Source organism: Phyllopteryx taeniolatus, chromosome 1 (genome assembly GCF_024500385.1).
Source record: "Phyllopteryx taeniolatus isolate TA_2022b chromosome 1, UOR_Ptae_1.2, whole genome shotgun sequence".
NCBI classification, from domain to species: domain Eukaryota; kingdom Metazoa; phylum Chordata; class Actinopteri; order Syngnathiformes; family Syngnathidae; genus Phyllopteryx; species Phyllopteryx taeniolatus.
Window position 1 is genome coordinate 29,359,131 of NC_084502.1, and position 19,130 is coordinate 29,378,260.

At 46.6% G+C, this 19,130-nt stretch overlaps 1 protein-coding gene across 4 annotated transcripts in view; it reads left to right on the forward strand.

The window, feature by feature from the left end:
- Positions 1 to 977: 977 nt before the first annotated feature.
- Positions 978 to 19,130, forward strand: part of LOC133484371 (kalirin-like) — a 53,635-nt gene continuing 35,482 nt past the window's right edge. For 3 of the 4 annotated variants that reach the window (XR_009790385.1, XM_061786806.1, XM_061786817.1), the window contains exons 1-26: positions 978 to 1,410; positions 2,496 to 2,570; positions 2,639 to 2,753; positions 2,824 to 3,016; positions 3,153 to 3,376; positions 3,523 to 3,841; positions 3,930 to 4,052; positions 4,139 to 4,330; positions 4,883 to 5,014; positions 5,089 to 5,223; positions 5,295 to 5,387; positions 5,504 to 5,626; positions 5,727 to 5,843; positions 6,294 to 6,368; positions 6,432 to 6,554; positions 6,679 to 6,731; positions 6,939 to 7,086; positions 7,172 to 7,341; positions 7,424 to 7,521; positions 14,063 to 14,226; positions 14,368 to 14,487; positions 14,563 to 14,642; positions 15,777 to 15,915; positions 16,902 to 17,036; positions 17,282 to 17,435; positions 17,717 to 17,832. Coding sequence is in view for 3 of the 4 variants with exons in the window: in XM_061786806.1 (XP_061642790.1) it covers positions 1,356 to 1,410; positions 2,496 to 2,570; positions 2,639 to 2,753; positions 2,824 to 3,016; positions 3,153 to 3,376; positions 3,523 to 3,841; positions 3,930 to 4,052; positions 4,139 to 4,330; positions 4,883 to 5,014; positions 5,089 to 5,223; positions 5,295 to 5,387; positions 5,504 to 5,626; positions 5,727 to 5,843; positions 6,294 to 6,368; positions 6,432 to 6,554; positions 6,679 to 6,731; positions 6,939 to 7,086; positions 7,172 to 7,341; positions 7,424 to 7,521; positions 14,063 to 14,226; positions 14,368 to 14,487; positions 14,563 to 14,642; positions 15,777 to 15,915; positions 16,902 to 17,036; positions 17,282 to 17,435; positions 17,717 to 17,832 (3,471 nt within the window). In the remaining variant the exon portion in view is untranslated. Of the gene's footprint in view, positions 1,411 to 2,495; positions 2,571 to 2,638; positions 2,754 to 2,823; positions 3,017 to 3,152; positions 3,377 to 3,522; positions 3,842 to 3,929; positions 4,053 to 4,138; positions 4,331 to 4,882; positions 5,015 to 5,088; positions 5,224 to 5,294; positions 5,388 to 5,503; positions 5,627 to 5,726; positions 5,844 to 6,293; positions 6,369 to 6,431; positions 6,555 to 6,678; positions 6,732 to 6,938; positions 7,087 to 7,171; positions 7,342 to 7,423; positions 7,522 to 14,062; positions 14,227 to 14,367; positions 14,488 to 14,562; positions 14,643 to 15,776; positions 15,916 to 16,901; positions 17,037 to 17,281; positions 17,436 to 17,716; positions 17,833 to 19,130 lie in introns of those variants that run through there. The other variant, XM_061786826.1, reaches the window with a different exon arrangement.

Here is a 19,130-nt window from a genome sequence, read left to right on the forward strand (position 1 = left end):
CTGCAGTAGTAAGCGCTTTACCCTCACTAGTAAGACATTCAGCGCACTAGTAGAATAAATGTCTTACTGTTGATGTTTTTCTACTACTGTGTTAGTAGAATGACTAGGGTGCACTAGTAGTTGTCAACTAGTGCATTGATTTACCTCACTAGTACCATGTAATTGTTCTACTAGTGCGCCTTAGTTTTTCAACTAGTGTTTTGAATTGTTCAGGTACTTGTACACTCTTTGTCCTCACTAGTAAGACATTTAGCACACAAGTAGAATGACTAGGGTGCACTAGTAGAAGGGCAATGACATTTTTACCACTACTGTATTAGTAGAATTAGTCATTCTACAAGTGCGCTGAATTGTACATGTACTAGTAGGTTCTTTGTCCTACTAGTAAGACAATTGAGTGCACTTGTAGAACAACCGTCTTTGTTTTTTCCCACTATATTGTCTTACACAACTGTATTAGTCGAACAACTATGGTGCCATTTTGTCTCATTAGTGGTTCTACTAGTGAGCTCTAGTTGTTCTATTAGTGCGCTGGATTGTCTACGAACTAGTACTAGCTCTTTGTTCTCATTAGTAAGCGAATTCAGCTGACTATTAGGATGACTAGGGAGCACTAGTAGAACGAATGTCTAACTAGTGAGTTCCCCCCCCACCACTACTGTATTAGTAGAATGACAAGGGTGCACTAATTGAGGCTTGCCATCTGCCACCCGCCACCCCCCTGCTGCCTGTGCGGTAGCGCATTTCGCACATGCCAATTACCACACATGGACAATTCAGCATAGGATATCGAGCAAATGCTCAAACGACCTGGCCGTTCAGTTGGCGGAATCGCGCGCGCACGTCCGGTAGGTGGTGCAGCGCTCGTGCACGACCCCACTCTGTGCGCATGCGCGTCGCGTCCACTCGTGGACGGACTGAGCGAGGCGATCATCTTCAAGAGGGACACGGTGGGGTTGGGTGGGAGGGGGGGGGAGATGGTACCGGTCCGTGTGATGGTACGTTCAAAGGGTAACGGTAACGCGAGCATTTACGATGAAGCGTGAGATGCAGTGCCGTGCGGCATCACCGTAGAGAGCATCATCATCATCATCATCATCATCACCATCAAAGAGGGAGAAGAGGAGGAGGAGGACTGTCGAGGCTGAACGTGGAGGATGCACCATCACTGACCCACGAATCGTTACCGGGAGGAGCGCGAACACGTCCGTCCCTTACGGCGAACTAATATTAGCTCGGTTCGGGATCCCCATCTGATGTGAAGCCGCCGGTATGGACGGGTAGGCAGAGGAGGAGGCCGGCGACCATCGGTACATAACGGAGGAGAGAGCCCGGGGACGTCGAGGAGGAGCAGGATGAATCCAGTGGATGGAGCAGGAGAACCGGGCCCGGACGGCCTGGCGACGGCAGGTATAGGGCGTGTGTTTATCGCCATGATGCTTTCACACATACGCCCATATTTGTGGAGCACGCTCAGACCACTGTACCGTAGGTAGATGCTACAGGCATATGGCCACATGCCCATTTACGAGTTTTTGTACTCCAAAGCCAACGGGAATGCTGCTCTCTGATTGGCTACCACCTTTTAATTACCGTATTGTAGCAACTGCAACTGACTTCAAGGAGTTCTAATAATGGACTCCTTCGTTGATTTTCACACAGGAGGTTCTAAATTTGATCACATTTGGGAGGGACCCGTACGGAATGTTTATTTATAGTTCATTGAGAGGCGGCGCGTCTGCAAAGCTGTAAGCACATCCGCCTCACAGTCGTGGGGTTTGGGGTTCAAATCCAGGCTCTGGCTTTGGTGTGTAGGGGGTTTGCATGTTCTTCCTGTGCGTGGGTTTTCTCTGGCCCTCGGTTTTCCTCCCACATTCCCAAAACACTGAAGTTCATTGAAGACTGTAAATTGAAGACTTTTTCCAAGGCTTTAATGGTTGTTGTCTATGTGTCTGTGTCGATGTATGTTGCAATTGGCTAACCCCTACTTCTTGACCACAGTCGGCTGGGATAGCCTCCAGCTCACTCGTGGCACTAATGAGAATAAGAAAATGGATGGCTGATCATTCCAGCAGCTATTGGCCACAGAATCCACATCAGAGTGAGACAGCTTCATGATGGTTGTTATGTAATCAGGCTAATGAGTCCTGACAGCATGAGCAACTTTCTCTGAAGGCCTCCACAACACAGTTATTTTGGGCTTGGTACTAATTCAACGTGTGTGTGTAAATCCCTTACTGATGGAATGTATGCTGCTGAAACTGACAGCTGATGGATTTATCCGGTTGCTAAATGAGTGTTTTAATGATTGCTCCTCAAACATGCTATCAGGCTGTAAACCTCATTCATGATGACTCACTTAGCTAAACTCCCACACTTCTAAGCAAGTCCGACTGGTCTAATATTAGCCACAGAGCCCAGCATAGACTCGGGCAAAGCCACATTTGGTGCACTAATGTTGGCAGGACAGCTAACGATGTGTCTCGGAATTCCAGGGTCCAGTAAAGCAGAGTGCGTCCGGGCAGGTGACGTCCTGACAGTGCTCAGAGAGAAAGTGGCCTTTGTGTCAGGTAAAGCTCACCGCTAGATCATTGCAACATTTTTGTTTGGTCTGGTCTTTACCCACTTAAATGTCCAGGTGGACGAGACAAACGAGGAGGACCAATCCTCACATTCCCAGCCAGGACCAACCACGAGCGAATAAAACAGGAAGATCTGAGCCGACTGGTCACATACCTGTCAACAATACCAAGGTGCGCTTATCTTCACATCTATCTGCATGTCTGCCTGTCACCGCTGACCGTGTGTCCCTCTCTGTCTCAGCGAGGACGTGCGTGCGCGAGGGTTCACAGTGGTGGTGGACATGCGTGGTAGTAAGTGGGACAGCGTGAAGCCGGTGTTACGTACTTTGCAGGAGTCCTTTTCCTCCAACATCCACATAGCACTGCTCATCAAACCGGACACCTTTTGGCAGAAACACAAGACCAACCTGGGAAGTGCCAAGCTCAGCTTTGAGGTACTACTATTATTTCATTCTAAATTGGAGTACTAAGGCCAACAAATCCTATGAACGCTACCAACATTTTTATTACCGATAACCTCTACTTTCACTTCCATTAAAGCTAGTTATGAGTCCACTATTTTGTCTTCAGACCAGTCTAGTGTCCGTAGAAGGTCTGTCCCGGTTGGTTGACCCTTCTCAATTAACGTCTGACCTTGGTGGCTCACTGGAGTATGATCATGTGGAGTGGACTGAATTGCGTCTGGGTCTGGAGGAGTTCTCAGGGGCTGCCACACAACTGCTGAGCCAATTGGATCAGCTGGAGGTTGGGCTGACCAGCATACCAGAACCGCAGGATGTGGATGACTCCCGCAAGTGAGGATCCCACTTAGTGATTAACCACCTAGGCTTGCCAGTGTGTGTCAAAAGGACAAAGACAGGGTGGAGGGAACGTTTCCGCAAGAGCATCAGAGGCCACTGTACCATATTGATTGCTGATGGTAACCGTCTCTTACCTCCAGAATCCTTGAGGAACACAATCGTCTCCGTAACACCATCGCCACAGCCCCGGTTGACACCCTCAACCGAGAAGGGAGGAGCTTGCTCCAACGCATGCGCCTGGGCCCCTCCCATGGGGACAACTCGAACGAAAGCGGTGGTGGGAGCCATGGCAGCTGGCTGTCAGGTGGGGCTGACTTCCAAAGTGTGGCGCCAAAGGTCTCCTCGCTACTAGACCGTCTCCAGGTTGCTCGTAGTCACCTGCTGCAGAGCTGGAGCGACACGAAGCTCCACCTAGAGCAGGCGCTGCAGTTACACCTTTTTGAGCAGGACGCCACCAAGGTGAGCAGAAGCAGTCTGCCCACCAGCGGATGGAGAGTCTTCTGCAAATCACGCTCCATCAAATCATGCCAAATCTTGCCCCCCATAGATGTCCGAGTGGATCGCCCACAGTAAGGAGTTGTTCATGCAGACTCTGGTGGAGGTCGGTCAGAACCATCAGCACGCCGTTGACTTGCAAACACAACATCAGCACTTCACCTCAAATGTGATGGTGAGTATGCAAAATCACTCGGCATTGTGTTTAACTGTTCCAACCTTTGCTGATGTCATTGTCTGTGTGTGTGTGTGTGTGTATAGAACGGTAGTGTGAATGTCGACAGTGTCGTTACTGTGGCAGCCAGGCTTGCAGAGGCTGGTCACTTTGGTGCAGAAAGGATTGCCACGGTGTCCTCACAGCTACAAGAAGACTGGAAGTTACTGACCGCAGCACTGGAAGAGCGTAGCAACACAATAGCCATGGCAACTGGTTTCCACCAAGGGGCAGAGCAGGTGATTAGTCAGTAGTCAACCAATGATCAATACAGTATATGCTCGCTATTTGTAGGGAAGCTACTTGCTATTTGTACGACCCTGACGTAAATAGCAAAAAACTGTGAGGAATTGTTCCCCACTAAAATGTTTATAATTGCCTCTATTAATAATTTCTAGTTTAAACCTAATACAGTATACCACAAACTATGACCCCAAAACACTGTAATGCAATTTCAAACTCATCTTACAACATTCAGAGAGTCTTCAATTAACCTACCATGCATGTTTTTGGGATGTGGGAGGAAACCAGAGTGCCTGGAGAAAACCCACGCAGGCACGGGGAGAAAATGCAAACTCCACACAGGTGGGGCCGGGGATTGAACCCCGGTCATCAGAACTGTGAGGCAGACGCTCTAACGAGTCTTCCACCGTGCCGCCTGCAGAGTATAGGTTCCACAGAAAAAAAAACTCGAATGGGTGAATTTGTAAAGTGAACCTCTCATAGGCGGTGGATTACTGTACACCTTCATAGCTTACCTGTTCTGTCCTCCTATCTGGTTGTGTGGGCAGTTCCTTCACAAAGCAGAGGTGTGGCTTCAGACCTATACTGAGGCATCGCTGCCATTAGCAACGGCTGAGCTAGAGGAAGCTGTGAAAAAACACCAGGAGCTGAATGAGGAGATCTCTGCCAACTACACCCAGGTGACTGTTTTTGTGTCAGTGTGTCAATCTGGACATTGGTTTGTTTGTTTTTCTGCTCACCTGTCTGTGTGCAGGTCAGTGAGAGTGGTAAAGCGTTGCTGGATGTCCTAAACCGCTGCACAGTGACAGACAACAATGACACGTCACCTAAGCCAGACTTCACTGCCACCACACATGGAATCATGGGAGTTCTGCACCAGGTCATGCAGGTGTAGCCCACTTCCTGTTTCACTATTACTGGTGGGATAGACAGGTGTAGGTTAACTGAGCTCTTTTGCAGGGTCACCATGACCTGGAGAATGCATGGCAACACCGCAAGCTACGCCTCCACCAGCGCCTTCAGCTGTGTGTGTTTCAACAGGACGTCAGACAGGTGCGATGCGCAGATTTACTGAAATGATGGGACCTGGCTACTTCCCGGCTTGCAACACATTCTTGTCACAATCATGTCTTAATCCATCTGTTGGTCCCTCCCTCCAACCGGGTCAGGTGTTGGACTGGGTGGAGCAGCACGGCGAAGTATTCCTCAACAAGCACAGTGGTGTTGGCAAGTCTCTGCACCGAGCGCGAGCTCTTCAGAAACGCCACGACGACTTTCAGCAAGTGGCTCAGGTGAGTGAAGCTCTCACTATTGTCTTAGTTCATTTTACGTACTGTATGTGTAACACCATGTTCACTGTGCACATGTGTGATCGATGTGTGTGTGTGTCAGAACACTTACACCAACGCAGAGAAGCTTCTGGAAGCAGCTGACCAACTAGCTCAGTCCGGCGAATGTGAGGAGGAAGAGATCTACCAGGCGGCCCGAGAATTGGAGCTCCGCATGCAGGTGACCTACCTGGACATGACAATCTCCGGCCAATAAATAGGCATTCAGCACAATGGTTATTTGAGTATTCCTTCCATATCTGCCTTTCATCTAAAAAAAGGTGCAATGATTTATAACAGTGGTCCCCAACCACCCAAAACGTTTTTTTTCATTTTTTTTTTGGTGGAGCGGGAGACGGGTCACCCACCACCCCACCCTGTTGTTGATTAGGCCCCAATGAGATTCTCCAGATCGGCAAACTTCGCCACCATGCACCATCGGCGACCCCCCACCCTCCTCCCACCACTCACCCCCATTGACGAATGTATGTCTGTCCGTAAAATGCATGTATGTACTTGTATGAACTGGTCCGTGACAGAAAAAAGGTTGGGGACCACTAATTTATAAGAACATGAGATTGATATGGAGGGAAAGGAAGGTAACATGCTATGTTTGTGTGTGTTTCTGGAGGCGTTCATTCAGAAGGTGGAACAAAGGAAGATGCTGCTAGACTTGGCTGTGTCTTTCTACACACACACCAAAGAGGTAACATGTCTGTAGGATGTGACTTGAACCTGATCTCTAATAGAATCTCCGTCTCCCACACAGCTGTCGTCGTGGATGGAAGGGCTTCAGAAGCAGCTCTCGGCTGACCTCTGCATTGGTTCTGAATCGGTGGAAGCTCTGCAGACACTCATGAACCAGCAACAACAGCAGCAGGCCAACACACAGGTGATTGCTTATGTCTGACCTCAGACCAGAACACTAACCCTCTCACAAAAGCCCAACATCCCTTCCACCTCTGACCCCGACTTCTAATAGTCACATTAACCCGGCCTCTAACCCTGCCCCGCAGGAGGCTGCAATGAGTGTCATCAGAGAAGGGGAAGACCTCATCCTGCAACTCAGGTAGCGTAGAGAGCCGAGATGTGTTAGATTCACGGCTCATTGCTGCATGGTTTGCCAGGGTTGGGGCGCCTACTTCCCTCATTAGGCTGGCTCGGGGTCAATGTACAGTAGTATTGTTGCTCATGCGTTTGTTTGATTTTTGATGTTAGCGCGCAGGTGATTCCTGGAGGTGAATTACAAAGTTAATGGAGTGTGTATTTGTTTTAGGCCCCAAGGCAGCTCAGTGGCCCATGTGGAGTCGGTGCTGCAGCAACTGGAGGAGTTTCACGTTCAGCTGGAGGAAGTTTTCCATCAGAGGAAGATCCGATTGGACGTTTACCTGCAATTGCGTATTCTACAACAGTGCATATTGGAGGTACATTTTGTGGCATTCCAAAATGACAGTTAAATTCTTAAACCTTCCAGTTGTTGTTCAATGATGTGTATGTACTGTTTCCCAGGTAACCGGTGAGATGGATGCCTGGAAGCAGGAGCTGCAAAAACAATCCCAGGACCTTTCTGCTGAGAAGCGGCTATCTGAAACAAACCAAGACAAGCAAGCACTCGGGCCATCACGGCTAGCTGAAGCTAGCCCAGAGGCCCTTACGTTAGCACAGCAACGCATTCACAGGTGTACACTTCGGTGTTATGTCAAAGGGGGGAAAGTGTCCGCTAGAGACTGATATTTAAGATTTTGATTGATTGATCTACAGGCACATGGAACGGAGGCTCGCAGTGAACAACATGACCTATGAGGTTGTACAGCAAGGTCACGACCTTCAGCAATACATCAGCGAGGTCCAGGCAACAGGTGAGTCCTTTGGTTGCTTGCTTTGTTCCTTCAAAAGGTCATTCGACCAAACGAGTCGTAAAGTGCAAGCTGTTATGCTGAGAAATGGCAGAACCAACAAAATGGACTAAAGAATCCCATGGCTGATCAGAATCAGAATCATCTTTATTTGCCAATTATATCAAAAAGACACAAGGAATTTGTCTCCGGTAGTTGGACCCGCTCTAGTACGACAACAGACCGCCATTTGACAAAAAAATACTTTTGAGACACAAAATCATAAAACACAGTACAGAAAGTCACTGAACAATGAAAGGTTACCGGTAATGTGGTAGCGCTGATATAATTTTTTATTTTTTTTGCAAATGATGTAGTCCTTGAGCAATTTAGAGCAGTTTGAAATGACTAGTAAAGGAATAATCTGGCACAGTGACAATTGTGCAAATGGTGCAAAGGCATAACCTTTTTTTGACAGTTTAAAGTGATAATAGTGGGATAAATAAAGTGGGATAATTATAATAAATTAAAGTGGGATAATCTGGAACAGTGACAAATGGTGTAGATACTTCTCAAGCACATGAGTGGCCAGTATAGGTCAACAACAGATATGCAAATCGTGCAGAGTGACGAGACTACTACAGTGAGTGCACGAATAATGTGGAAGAGTCCCTACGGCGACGTAAACACAATCTCAAGACAAAATTGGCAGCATGTTAAAATGGAATTGTAAGTTAACAGTTTAAGAAGTTGATGGGAAGAGGGAAGAAGCTGTTGGAATGTCTGCTGGTTTTAGTTTGCATTGATAAATAGCGCTTACCTGAGGGAAGGAGCTGGAAAAGGTTGTGACCAAGATGTGGAAGGTCCACGAGGATTTTGCATGCTCTTGTCTTAGTTCTATCAGCATGCAAATCCTCAAGGGTGGGTAGGGGATGTACCAATGATTTTTTCCCACAGTATTGATTTTTTGTTGCACTCGGAGTTTGTCCTTTTTTGTGGCAGCACCAAACCGGACTATGATGGATGAACATGGGACTGATTCAATGACTGCTGTGTAGAACTGCTTCAACAGCTCTTGTGGCACAAGAAGTACATCCTCTGCTGGGCCTTTTTGAGGATGGAGTTGATGTAGGTCTCCCACTTTAAGTCCTGAGAGACTAATTCCCAGGAGCTTGAATGTCTGCGTGAGGGGCAGCTGTGGCAAAGGCTGCTTCCTGAAGTCCACGATCATCTCTGCAGTCTTGAGCGTGTTCACCTCCAGGTTGTGTCGGCCGCACCACAGCTCCAGCTGCTCCACTTCCTGTCGATAACCAGACTCGTCACCATCTTTAATGAGGCCGATGACTGTGGTGTCATCAGCAAACTTCAGGAGTTTGACAACTGGGTGCGTTGGGGTGCAGTCGTTCGTATAGAGAGAGAAGAGCAGCGGAGAGAGGACACATCCTTGGGGCTGATGGTGCGTGTGGATGAGGTGGTGTTCCCCAGCCTCAGCTTCGAGGAGCTCTAAAACCACTAGCAAATGGCAGACGAGACGCTAAGGTGGAGAAACTTGGAGGAGAGGAGTTTGGAGATGATGGTGTTGAACGCAGAGCTGAAATCCACGAGCAGGATCCTCGCGTAGGCCCCCACGCTGTCGAGGTGTTATAGGATGAAGTGCAGTCCCATGTTGACTGCGTCGTCCACAGACCTGTTTGGTCGGTTGATAAACTGCAGGGGGTCCAGCAGGGGTCCTGTGACGCTCTTGAGGTGGTCCAGCATGAGGCGTTCAAATAACTCCATGACCACAGATGTCAGGGCGACAGGACTGTAGTCATTCTGATCCGAGATTCAGGTTTCTTTGAGATTGGGATGATGGTAGAGCGTTTGAAACGGAATGGTACTTCACACAGTTCCAGAGAGCTATTGAAGATCTCTGTGACGACTGGAGCGAGCTCATCCACGCAGATGGGGACACAAGGTCTTGGCCTGCCCCTTTGTTGGTGTTTTGTTGTTTGAAAATACGTCAAGCGGAATGCAGCTTTGGTGGTCGCTGAAGCAAAAACTCGGGTATGGGTGGAGTTCGGTAAAGCCATGGAGAAAGACTTCCGGACGGCTTCGAGGAAATTCTGGTCCACCATCCGGCATCTCAGGAGGGGAAAGCAGTGCACCACCAACACTGTGTATAGTGGGGATGGCGCGCTGCTGACCTTGACTCGGGACATTGTGAGTCTGTGGGAAGTCAACTTTGAAGACCTTCTCAACTCCACCGACACGCTTTCCCATGAGGAAGCAGAGTCTGGGTTCTCTGAGGCGGGCTCTCCTATCTCTGGGGTTGAGGTCACCGAGGTGGTTAAAAAGCTCCTCGGTGGAAGGCCAAGCTCCTCGGTGGCAAGGTTGGATGAGATTCGGCCGGAGTTCCTAAAGGGTCTGGATGTTGTGGGGCTGTCCCGGTTGACACGCCTCTGCAACATCGCGTGGACATTGGGGACAGTGCCTCTGGATTGGAAGACTTTTTAAGAAGGGGGACCGGAGGGTGTCTTCCAACTACAGGGGGATCACACTCCTCAGCCTCCCTGGTAAGGTCTATTCAGGGGTGCTGGAGAGGAGGGTCTGTCGGGAAGTCGAATCTCAGATTCAGGAGGAGCAGTGTGGTTTTCGTCCTGGCCGTGGAACAGTGGACCAGTTCTACACCCTCGGCAGGGTCCTCGAGGGTGCGTGGGAGTTTGCCCAACCAGTCTACATGTGTTTTATGGACTTGTAGAAGGCGTTCGACTGTGTACCTCGGGGAGTCCTGTCGGGGGTGCTTCGGGAGTATGGGGTACCGAACCCCCTGATACGGGCCGTTCGGTCCCTGTACGACCGGTGTCAGAGCTTGGTCCATATTGCCGGCAGTAAGTCAGACTCGTTTCCGGTGAGGGTTGGACTCTGCCAAGCCTGCACTTTGTCACCGATTCTGTTCATAACTTTTATGGACAGAATTTCTAGGCGCAGCCGAGGCATAGAGGGGGTCTGGTTTGGTGGGCTCAGAATTGCATCTCTGCTTTTTGCAGATGATCTGGTTATGTTGGCTTCATCAAGCCGTGATCTCCAGCTCTCACTGGAGCGGTTCGCAGCCGAGTGTGAAATGGCTGGGATGAGAATCAGCACCTCCAAATCTGAGACCATGGTCCTCAGTCGGAAAAGGGTGGCATTCCCTCTCCGGGTTGGGGATGAGATCCTGCTCCAAGTGGAGGAGTTCAAGTATCTTGGGGTCTTGTTCACGAATGAGGGAAGAATGGAACGGGAGAGCGACAAGCGGATCGGTGCAGCGTCTGCAGTGATGCAGACTTTGTATCGGTCCGTTGTGGTGAAGAAGGAGCTAAGCCGAAGCTCTCGATTTACCGGTCGATCTACGTTCCTACCCTCACCGATGGTCACGAGCTGTGGGTCGTGACCGAAACAACAAGACCCCGGATACAAGCGGCCGAAATGAGTTTCCTCCGCAGGGTGTCCGGGCTGTTCCTTAGAGATAGAGTGAGAAGCTTGGTCATCCGGGAGGATCTCAGAGTAGAGCCGGTGCTCCTCCACATCGAGAGGAACCAGATGAGGTGGCTGGGGCATCTGATTCGGATACCTCCCGGACGCCTCCCCGGTGAGGTGTTCCGGGCATGTCCCACCGGAAGGAGTCCCCGGGGACGACCCAGGACACGCTGGAGAGACTATGTCTCTCGGCTGGCCTGGGAACGCCTCGTGATCCCCTCGGAAGAGCTGGATGAAATGGCTGGGGAGAGGTAAGTTTGGGTATCCCTGCTAAAGCTGCTGCCCCCGCGATCCGACCTCGGATAGAAAATGGATGGATGGATGAATGGATGGACAATTCGTATAACTCTTTCTAGCTTGAAAACAGACTGAGAATTTGTTTTGTAGGTATTACCCCATATCTCCACACAATAGGTCAGGTATGGCAGTAACAAAGAGCAATATAATCTGTATAATGATTTCTTATTCAGAACTTCCTTGGTTAAAGGGGACCTATAATTATTGAATGTTTTTCTTTTGACATTATCTATATGTGACTTCAAACATAGTTTTGCATCAATACTCCTCCAAGAAATTTATTTTCATTCACTCTTCTTATTTCGATTGAATTGACAATAATTTTGACTTGGTGTTTGATGTGGCTAGTGCCAAAAACTATCAACTTTGTTTTGTTTCAATTCAACGATAATTTCTTAGTGTCAAACCAGTTTTTTATGTATTTAATTCATTTTCCACAGTATTCAAAAGCTGCTAGAGTTCTACTCCAGAGCAGTATAGAGTTGTGTCATCAGCGAATAGGACACGTTTGAGTAGTTTTGAGGGACAGCAAATATACTGGACTTGAAATACAATATGAATAGTTAAGGGACTATTGGGGGACCCCGTGACTTATCCAACTGGTCTGATTCAACATTGTTAAACTGCACATACTGATATTTATCATCTAGTTAACTTTACATCTATTTAAATGGCAAACCTCTTATGCCATATTGCTATTATGTATTCATTAATATAGTTTGATCTATAGTATCAAGAACTTTTAGTCTAAGAAAATCCATCCATCATCCATCCATTTTCTGTACTGCTCATCCTCACTCGGGTCACAGGCGTGTTGGAGCCTATCCCAGCTATCTCCGGGCGAGAGGCGGGGTACACCCTGAACTGGTCGCCAGCCAATCGCAAGGCACATATAAACAAACAACCATTCGCACTCACATTCACACCTATGGGAAATTTAGAGTCTTCAATCAATCGATCACGCATGTTTTTGGGATGTGGGAGGAAACCGGAGTACCCAGAGAAAACCCACGCAGGCACGGGGAGAACATGCCAACTCAACACAGGCGAGGCCGGGACTTCAACCCCGGTCCTCAGAACTGTGAGGCAGATGTGCTAACCAGTCTTTCACCGTGCACCAGTCAAAGAAAATCAACTGTAAATTCTTTATTATTTATACTAGTAGCTATTGCTTCAACAAGTTCCATCACTGCCATCGAGGTGGTCCTTTTTGCTCTAAAGCCATATTTGTTTTCACATAAGAAATTGTGTTTCTCAATAAATCTGTCAAATTTGAAGGACAAGTTACATATATATGTGAATGGTTGCAATACATATTCTATAATACTTTTTACTAATGCCATGTGGATATTAAAGCAATCAACGAACCTTTTATTGTTTAGTGTTTTTACAACATTGAATACGTCTGTATCATTTATAGCCTTAAGTAACATGGAGGAGAAGACTTGGTGGAAGTTGTCTGGCCTCTGTCACTTGTTCTGTTCTCAACTTCTGCCCATTTTCCATATTGCTTGTTCTCATTAAGTTCACAGGCGAGATGTACCCTATCCCAGCTCACTTTGGGTGAGAGGTAGCGTACATTGGTCGCCAACCACCATCACACTCACACTCACACCTCTGGGCAATTTAGAGCTACAGAATTGCATGTATGAAATCAGAGGACCTGGAGAAAACTGTTCATCAACTTTACAGAGATAATTTCTAGATGCAGTCAAGGCCTTGAGGGTTGGTGGATTAAGGATGCCATCTCTGCTATTGGTAGATAATTTGGTCCTGATGACCTCATCAAACAGTGACCTTCAGTGTTAGGAAGGTTCTTAATTTAGTGTGTAGTCATGGGGATTAAAAACAAAACCTCCAAATCGGAGTCCTTGGTTTTCACTTCGAAAAGTGAGCTTGTGCCAAGTGGGACGCTGCCTCGGGGCAGATCTATTCTATGACTGGGTGACACTATGTCTCACCGCTGGGAATGCCTCAGGGTTCCCTGGGGACAGGGATCTCTGGGCATCCTTGCCTCAATTTCTGCACCTGCCTTCTGGACCCTGATAAGCAGAAGAAAATGGATGGATGTTTTCTATGTATTGGTTTGTTCTTTGGTTTCCTTCATACTTCCTCAAGTGACCGTCTTCTCATTTTTTTCTGAACTGTATGGTCTATATCCCTTTATCTTTAAGGTGAATTAGCAGCTTTGTGTTTCTTGTGTTGGGTTCTTTTGCGTTTTCTGAAGTGTATTTTTTGTCAGAATAGCAGGCGCCATGTGAATGCTGTCACTTTGAGGTTGACAGAGGTTGGTTACTGAGGTGGGGGTCATGAAGCACCTGTACAGCTTTTTACTTTGGAGCTTGAAGACACTTGAAACATCTATTCGATACAATTACGAGTACAATTATTGAAGAGAATAGAACTATATGGAACAAATTGTGATAGAGTAGAATATGATACAGTTATACAGAGTGGCTGATGTAAGTCTGCTTGCTTCAGTAACATACAGATGATTTAAGGGTGGGGGGGCAGAGGAGGATAATGGGGGCAGGAGAAAGGGGGATGGGGTAGCCATGGAAACTGCACTCAGCTGGTCCCCATGGAAACCGGCTCATTGACTTTGCCATTGATACACGCACACATTCAGTAAGCACATGATTGGAGATTGCACAGTTTTATTAATGTACTTGAATTTCATTGGGGCATTCTATTTTTCTATTTTTTGTCATGCATATGCACATGTATGCATGTTTCTGTGTGTGCCTGTATGTGTCCGTATGTGTGTCAGGAATTGAGCTGTCAGAGGTGGAGGGCGATCTCTCTTCTCAGGTGGAGGAGCTGCAACGCCTAATGCTGGACAAACAGAAGGAACTGCAGCAGATTGCAGATCACACTCACACACACCTGGAGCAGAACCTGCAGCTTAGACACCTGCAGAACCAGGTCAAACAGGTAAGACACACACACATACACGCACACATACAGGTCAAACACATAACACACACATGCAGATCAAATGGGTCACACAAACACACTTGCAGGCCGAAGATACAACACACACCCCTTTGGTTCTGATCCATGTGCGATGGTCAGGTGCTCGGTTGGATCACTGAGGGCGAGGTCATGTTGTCATCCTGCATGCTGAACTCCAGCTGTTTGTCGGAAGCTGAACAGTTGCAGAGGGAACATGAGCGCCTCCAACAGGCCATAGAGGTTACTACACACACACACACACAACTAAGGGCATAGTATCTGTATTGGGGAACAGCTAACTGGTGTTATGTCCAGGCTCTCCTACATGCTGACTCCCTGCAGAGGACCCACCAGGTGGCGCTGGCTCTACAGCAGAGAGCAGAACTGCTAGTCAGGTTTGTCTATAGACATACTGTATATTAGGTGTTGAACAACTAAAGTTCTTTTGAAATTGACGATTATGTGATTGTTGAAAGTCAAGTCAAAGTTGAATAATCGGTGACGTCATTGATATTTTTTTCAGCACAGCAAAGCGGTTTCCAAACTTTTTTGCACAACGGACTGGTTTCACATGAAGACACATTTTGACGGACAAGCATAGAAACAAAGTCGTTGTCCGTGCATTATCAGACTTAGCATTTTGGTGACGAAGATGGAGCTTCACTTCGCGGGTCTGCCCTCATTCTTCACCGCCAGTCCTGTGGTCCTGCTGGTGTGAATATTTTAAGACAAGTGGCAATCGAAATAGCCTAAGCTAGAGAGGCTAACCGCTATTCTCGTCCACAACCATCATATTTCGTACTCTCTGACCCGTGTAGATGTATGAAGACTGTGTCACCTTCTTAGCAGGACATTTTGCTGCTGAGTTATAGTCAAACGATGGCAGCAGACGGGCAAGTCGAAAGTCCTCTGTAAATTGACCGATTTGAACACAAGATGCCAAAAACACGTGGTTAGTCGACTTCAAGCTTTAAATGTCAATGCAGAATAGTAAAGTCAACTCTTCGACTTGTCAGTTAATTGGTTCAAACCCTACTGTATATACAAAGATATATAAGCGGCAATCTACAAAGTGCACAAAGTTAATACTTTATCTTGGGGAAAGTTACATAGTATTAGAACATTTAGCTAAACAGCTAACAGCAATAGCAGTTCGTATTTCATTAAATGGGAACGACTTCTTTTTGTTGGACGCTGGTTTCATCGCAGGAATTGACAGTATTATGCACATATGTATACGTATTACCCACAAGGTCAGCAAATTGTAATTGTAGAATGATGTTATGATGGCCAAATACAATCAAAATTCATTGTTCAACTTCAGTCCTAATCTCAGGAGACCTGAGTTTGAGTATATGTTTGGTACATCTCAATGCAGCACACAAGCTCCCCTTTGCCACATCCAAAATGGTGGCAAAGTAGACGCAGGATTCAAAGCTCAAGTGTCTTTATACAGTATCAATGTCTATGGATTTGTCCCTGTGCCACTTGTTTGTTTGTTTTACCCAAAACATTGACCCCTTTTCTAGGTCAGGCCACTATGATCCAGATGCAGTAAGGTCCTGTGCACAGACGGTGGCGCTGCATTGGCAGACACTCATGCTGCGGATCGAAGACCGACTCAAACTGGTCAACGCATCTGCCGCCTTCTACAGAACATCGCAACAGGTAAGCAGAAGTTTATCCTCCTGTCAACTTATCAGTGGTGGCAAATAATGAAGTACAAATACTTTGTTAATGCTCTCACGATGCACTTTTTGAGTTTTTTTCTTTCTTTTTTTAGTAGTAAAAACAAAGTAAATAGACAGAGGTAAAGTCTGCCACAGTTAACTTGAGATTTTGACTAATTGACTGAGATCTTGGGGACTTATAAGGTGAAATGTAAACCAAGCAGTATGAACAACGATAACGGAATAAATTTGGCAAGATATTCTCCATTATTAGAATTGTTTGATTTTGTTGGCTACAATTATGATTTGTGGGGAATGTGTTGTCTTGCCTCACCCAGAGTGAGCTGGGATAGGGTCCAGAACTCCCGCGACCCTAGTGAGGATAAGCTGTATGGAAATGGATGGATGGTGTTGTCTTGTGCGATCCTAAAAAAAACACACGCTTCTAGCGTTAAAAAATTTGCTGTCTACTTTAATGTAAAAAAAACAAAAAAAAAACTCACAGAGGTAAGGTGTATTTTTCAATTGTTATCACTAGCTAATTCAGTTTCTGCAGTGTATGTGGGCAAACAAAATGTCAGTACTGTGTGTCGAGAGCATTTCAGTAGTGAGTGTGTGAGCAAAAAAAAAAAATAATGTCAGTTTTGAGTGTGAGAGCAATGTGTGTGAGAACATTTCAGTAGAATGTGAGCACAAAAAAAAAAAGTCAATACTGTGTGTGTGAATATTTCAACAGTGAGAGTGAGAGCTTTTCAGTAGTGTGTGTGAGAGTGTTTCAGTAATAAGTGTGAGAGCATTTTAGTAGTGTGTGTGAGCGAAAAAAAAAATAGTAGTAGTTGTGAAAACATTTCAGTAGTGTGCGTATGAGAGCATTTCAATGGTGTGTGAGCATAAAAAGTGTCACTAGTGTTTGTGAGAGGTAATGCTGAATTTTGTCCTCCACTGGTCGTCATAGTAAACTGTGTGGGCACTTTTATTATGCAGGTATGCGGTGTGCTGGAGAGTTTGGAGCAGGAGTACCGCAGGGAGGAGGACTGGTGCGGGGGTGGAGACAGACAGCCTGAGCATCTCCTGCCTCTCATTAACAAACACATGGAGCAGAAGGAGGCCTTTCTTAAGGTGTTGTAGAAAGCAGTGTTCTCAATCAGGGGTTCCCGGACTCCCGGTGGTCTGTGTGCTTATTGATTATTGATTCGCACAATAATGTGCAATAAAGTATTATTTCTTCCCATTTTAATAAAGTTCTCGCTGGAAAGGGGCACCTAGACCCAAAAGGTTTCAGAGCCCCTGATGTAAAGTAAAATTTTAAGATACTTGCCAGCTGTAATGAAACGTCCGTCACTTTCTTGTCTCTATGGAAACAGGCCTGCACGCTTGCAAGAAGGAACGCGGAGGTTTTCCTCAAGTACATCCACCGCAACAGTGTCACCATGGCCAACATCTCTGGCCACAATGTCACCGTATCGGGGGTTACTGAGGTGACTGGGCACTCACGGGTACCAGAACAACAGGTTAAAGGTAACACACACGCACACACACAAAAAAAAATCACTCACACACCAAACACACACATACACACGCACGAACACACACACTCCCTCACTCCCTCCCTTACACTCAGACGCTGACAGATACACTCACTCCCTCACTCACACACATTCATACACACACATGCACCATGTCAAGTCAAAATGTAAGGGGAGCCCCAAAAACACAAACAGATCATTAGTGTGCGTGTTTGTGCACGTGCGTGCATGTGTGTGTTTGTGTGTTGGGGGTATACATGCATGTGTGTACAGGTATCCTCAGCGAGTTGCTTCAGAGAGAAAATAGAGTTCTCCATTTTTGGACATTAAAGAAGCGCCGACTGGATCAGTGCCAGCAGTACGTCATGTTCCAGAACCACGCCCAGCAGGTATTTAACACCGGCTGAAGGCATTGTTTTGATGATACTGAGGTGGGGGGTCATTTGAAGTGTTCCTTTGAAAAATGATTTGTTGACAGTTGTCCCCTTTTCCCCCCCATCCGACGTCCCTGTACCCCTGGTCTACTAAGATGAATTTTTGATATACCAGTGCATGTTAAGGAAAATGATGGTAATCAGAATCAGAATCAGAATCATCTTTATTTGCCAAGTATGTCCAAAACACACAAGGAATTTGTCTCCGGTAGTTGGAGCCGCTCTAGTACAACAGACAGTCAATTTACAGAACACTTTGGAGACATAAAGACATTGACAAAAACAATTGTGCAAAAAGATGGAGAGTCCTCTAGCACTTAGAGCAGTTCGAATGACTAATATTGCAATAGACCGGTGCAATGACCATTGTGCAAGGGGCGCTGAGACTTCAAGGAGTGTATGCGGTTTAAAGTGACGAGTAGTGCGATAATCTGGGACATTGTTGGTGTGCAAATGTTACAGATACTCCTCAAACAGTGTGCAATGGAGCAGAGGCTACTCTGGCATGAGTGGCCAGTATATGCAAATAGTGCAGCATGGCGAGACAAATACAGTGAGTGCACGAGTAATACATAATTGGCCCCACAGAAATGTGACAACGAAGTCAAATGGTGGGGATTTTGCACCTTTTTAAATATTTCACTGGTAACAGTGACTCTAAATTGCTCATAGGTGTGAATGTGAGTGTGAATGGTTGTTTGTTTATATGTGCCCTGCGATTGGCTGGCAACCAGTTCAGGGTGTACCCCACCTCTCGCTCAAAGATAGCTGAGATAGGCTCCAGCGCGCCCGCGGCCCGAGTGAGATTAAGCGGTACAGAAAATGGATGAATGAATGAATGGTAACAGTGTTCAAGAGGAAGGCTGAAACAGTCCCAACGACTGTCTGTATTGCCACCACATTTGCATGTTCCCATGGAAACATGCACGTTGATTTTTGAAGGATAGTGGGGAAATCTTGAAAGTCATGTACTGTATATAGGTATTTTTATGGGACAGTGGGGACTTTGAAACAATCCAGAGAACTGTTTGAGTTTCCACCACATTTTCAGAGCCTCACAGAAACATGCAGCTTTTAGTCTTTGAAGTGTCATGGGGAATCTCGAAACGGTGAAAGAGTATTAGCATTAGCGTTACAATTATCATACAAACTAAACACAAGAAAAAGAAATCATAGTGGTCAGAGGGTGCCTTAAGTCATTAATAGAAAGAAATTATCCTTTTCTGAAACATATATATGTATTTTCTATGCAG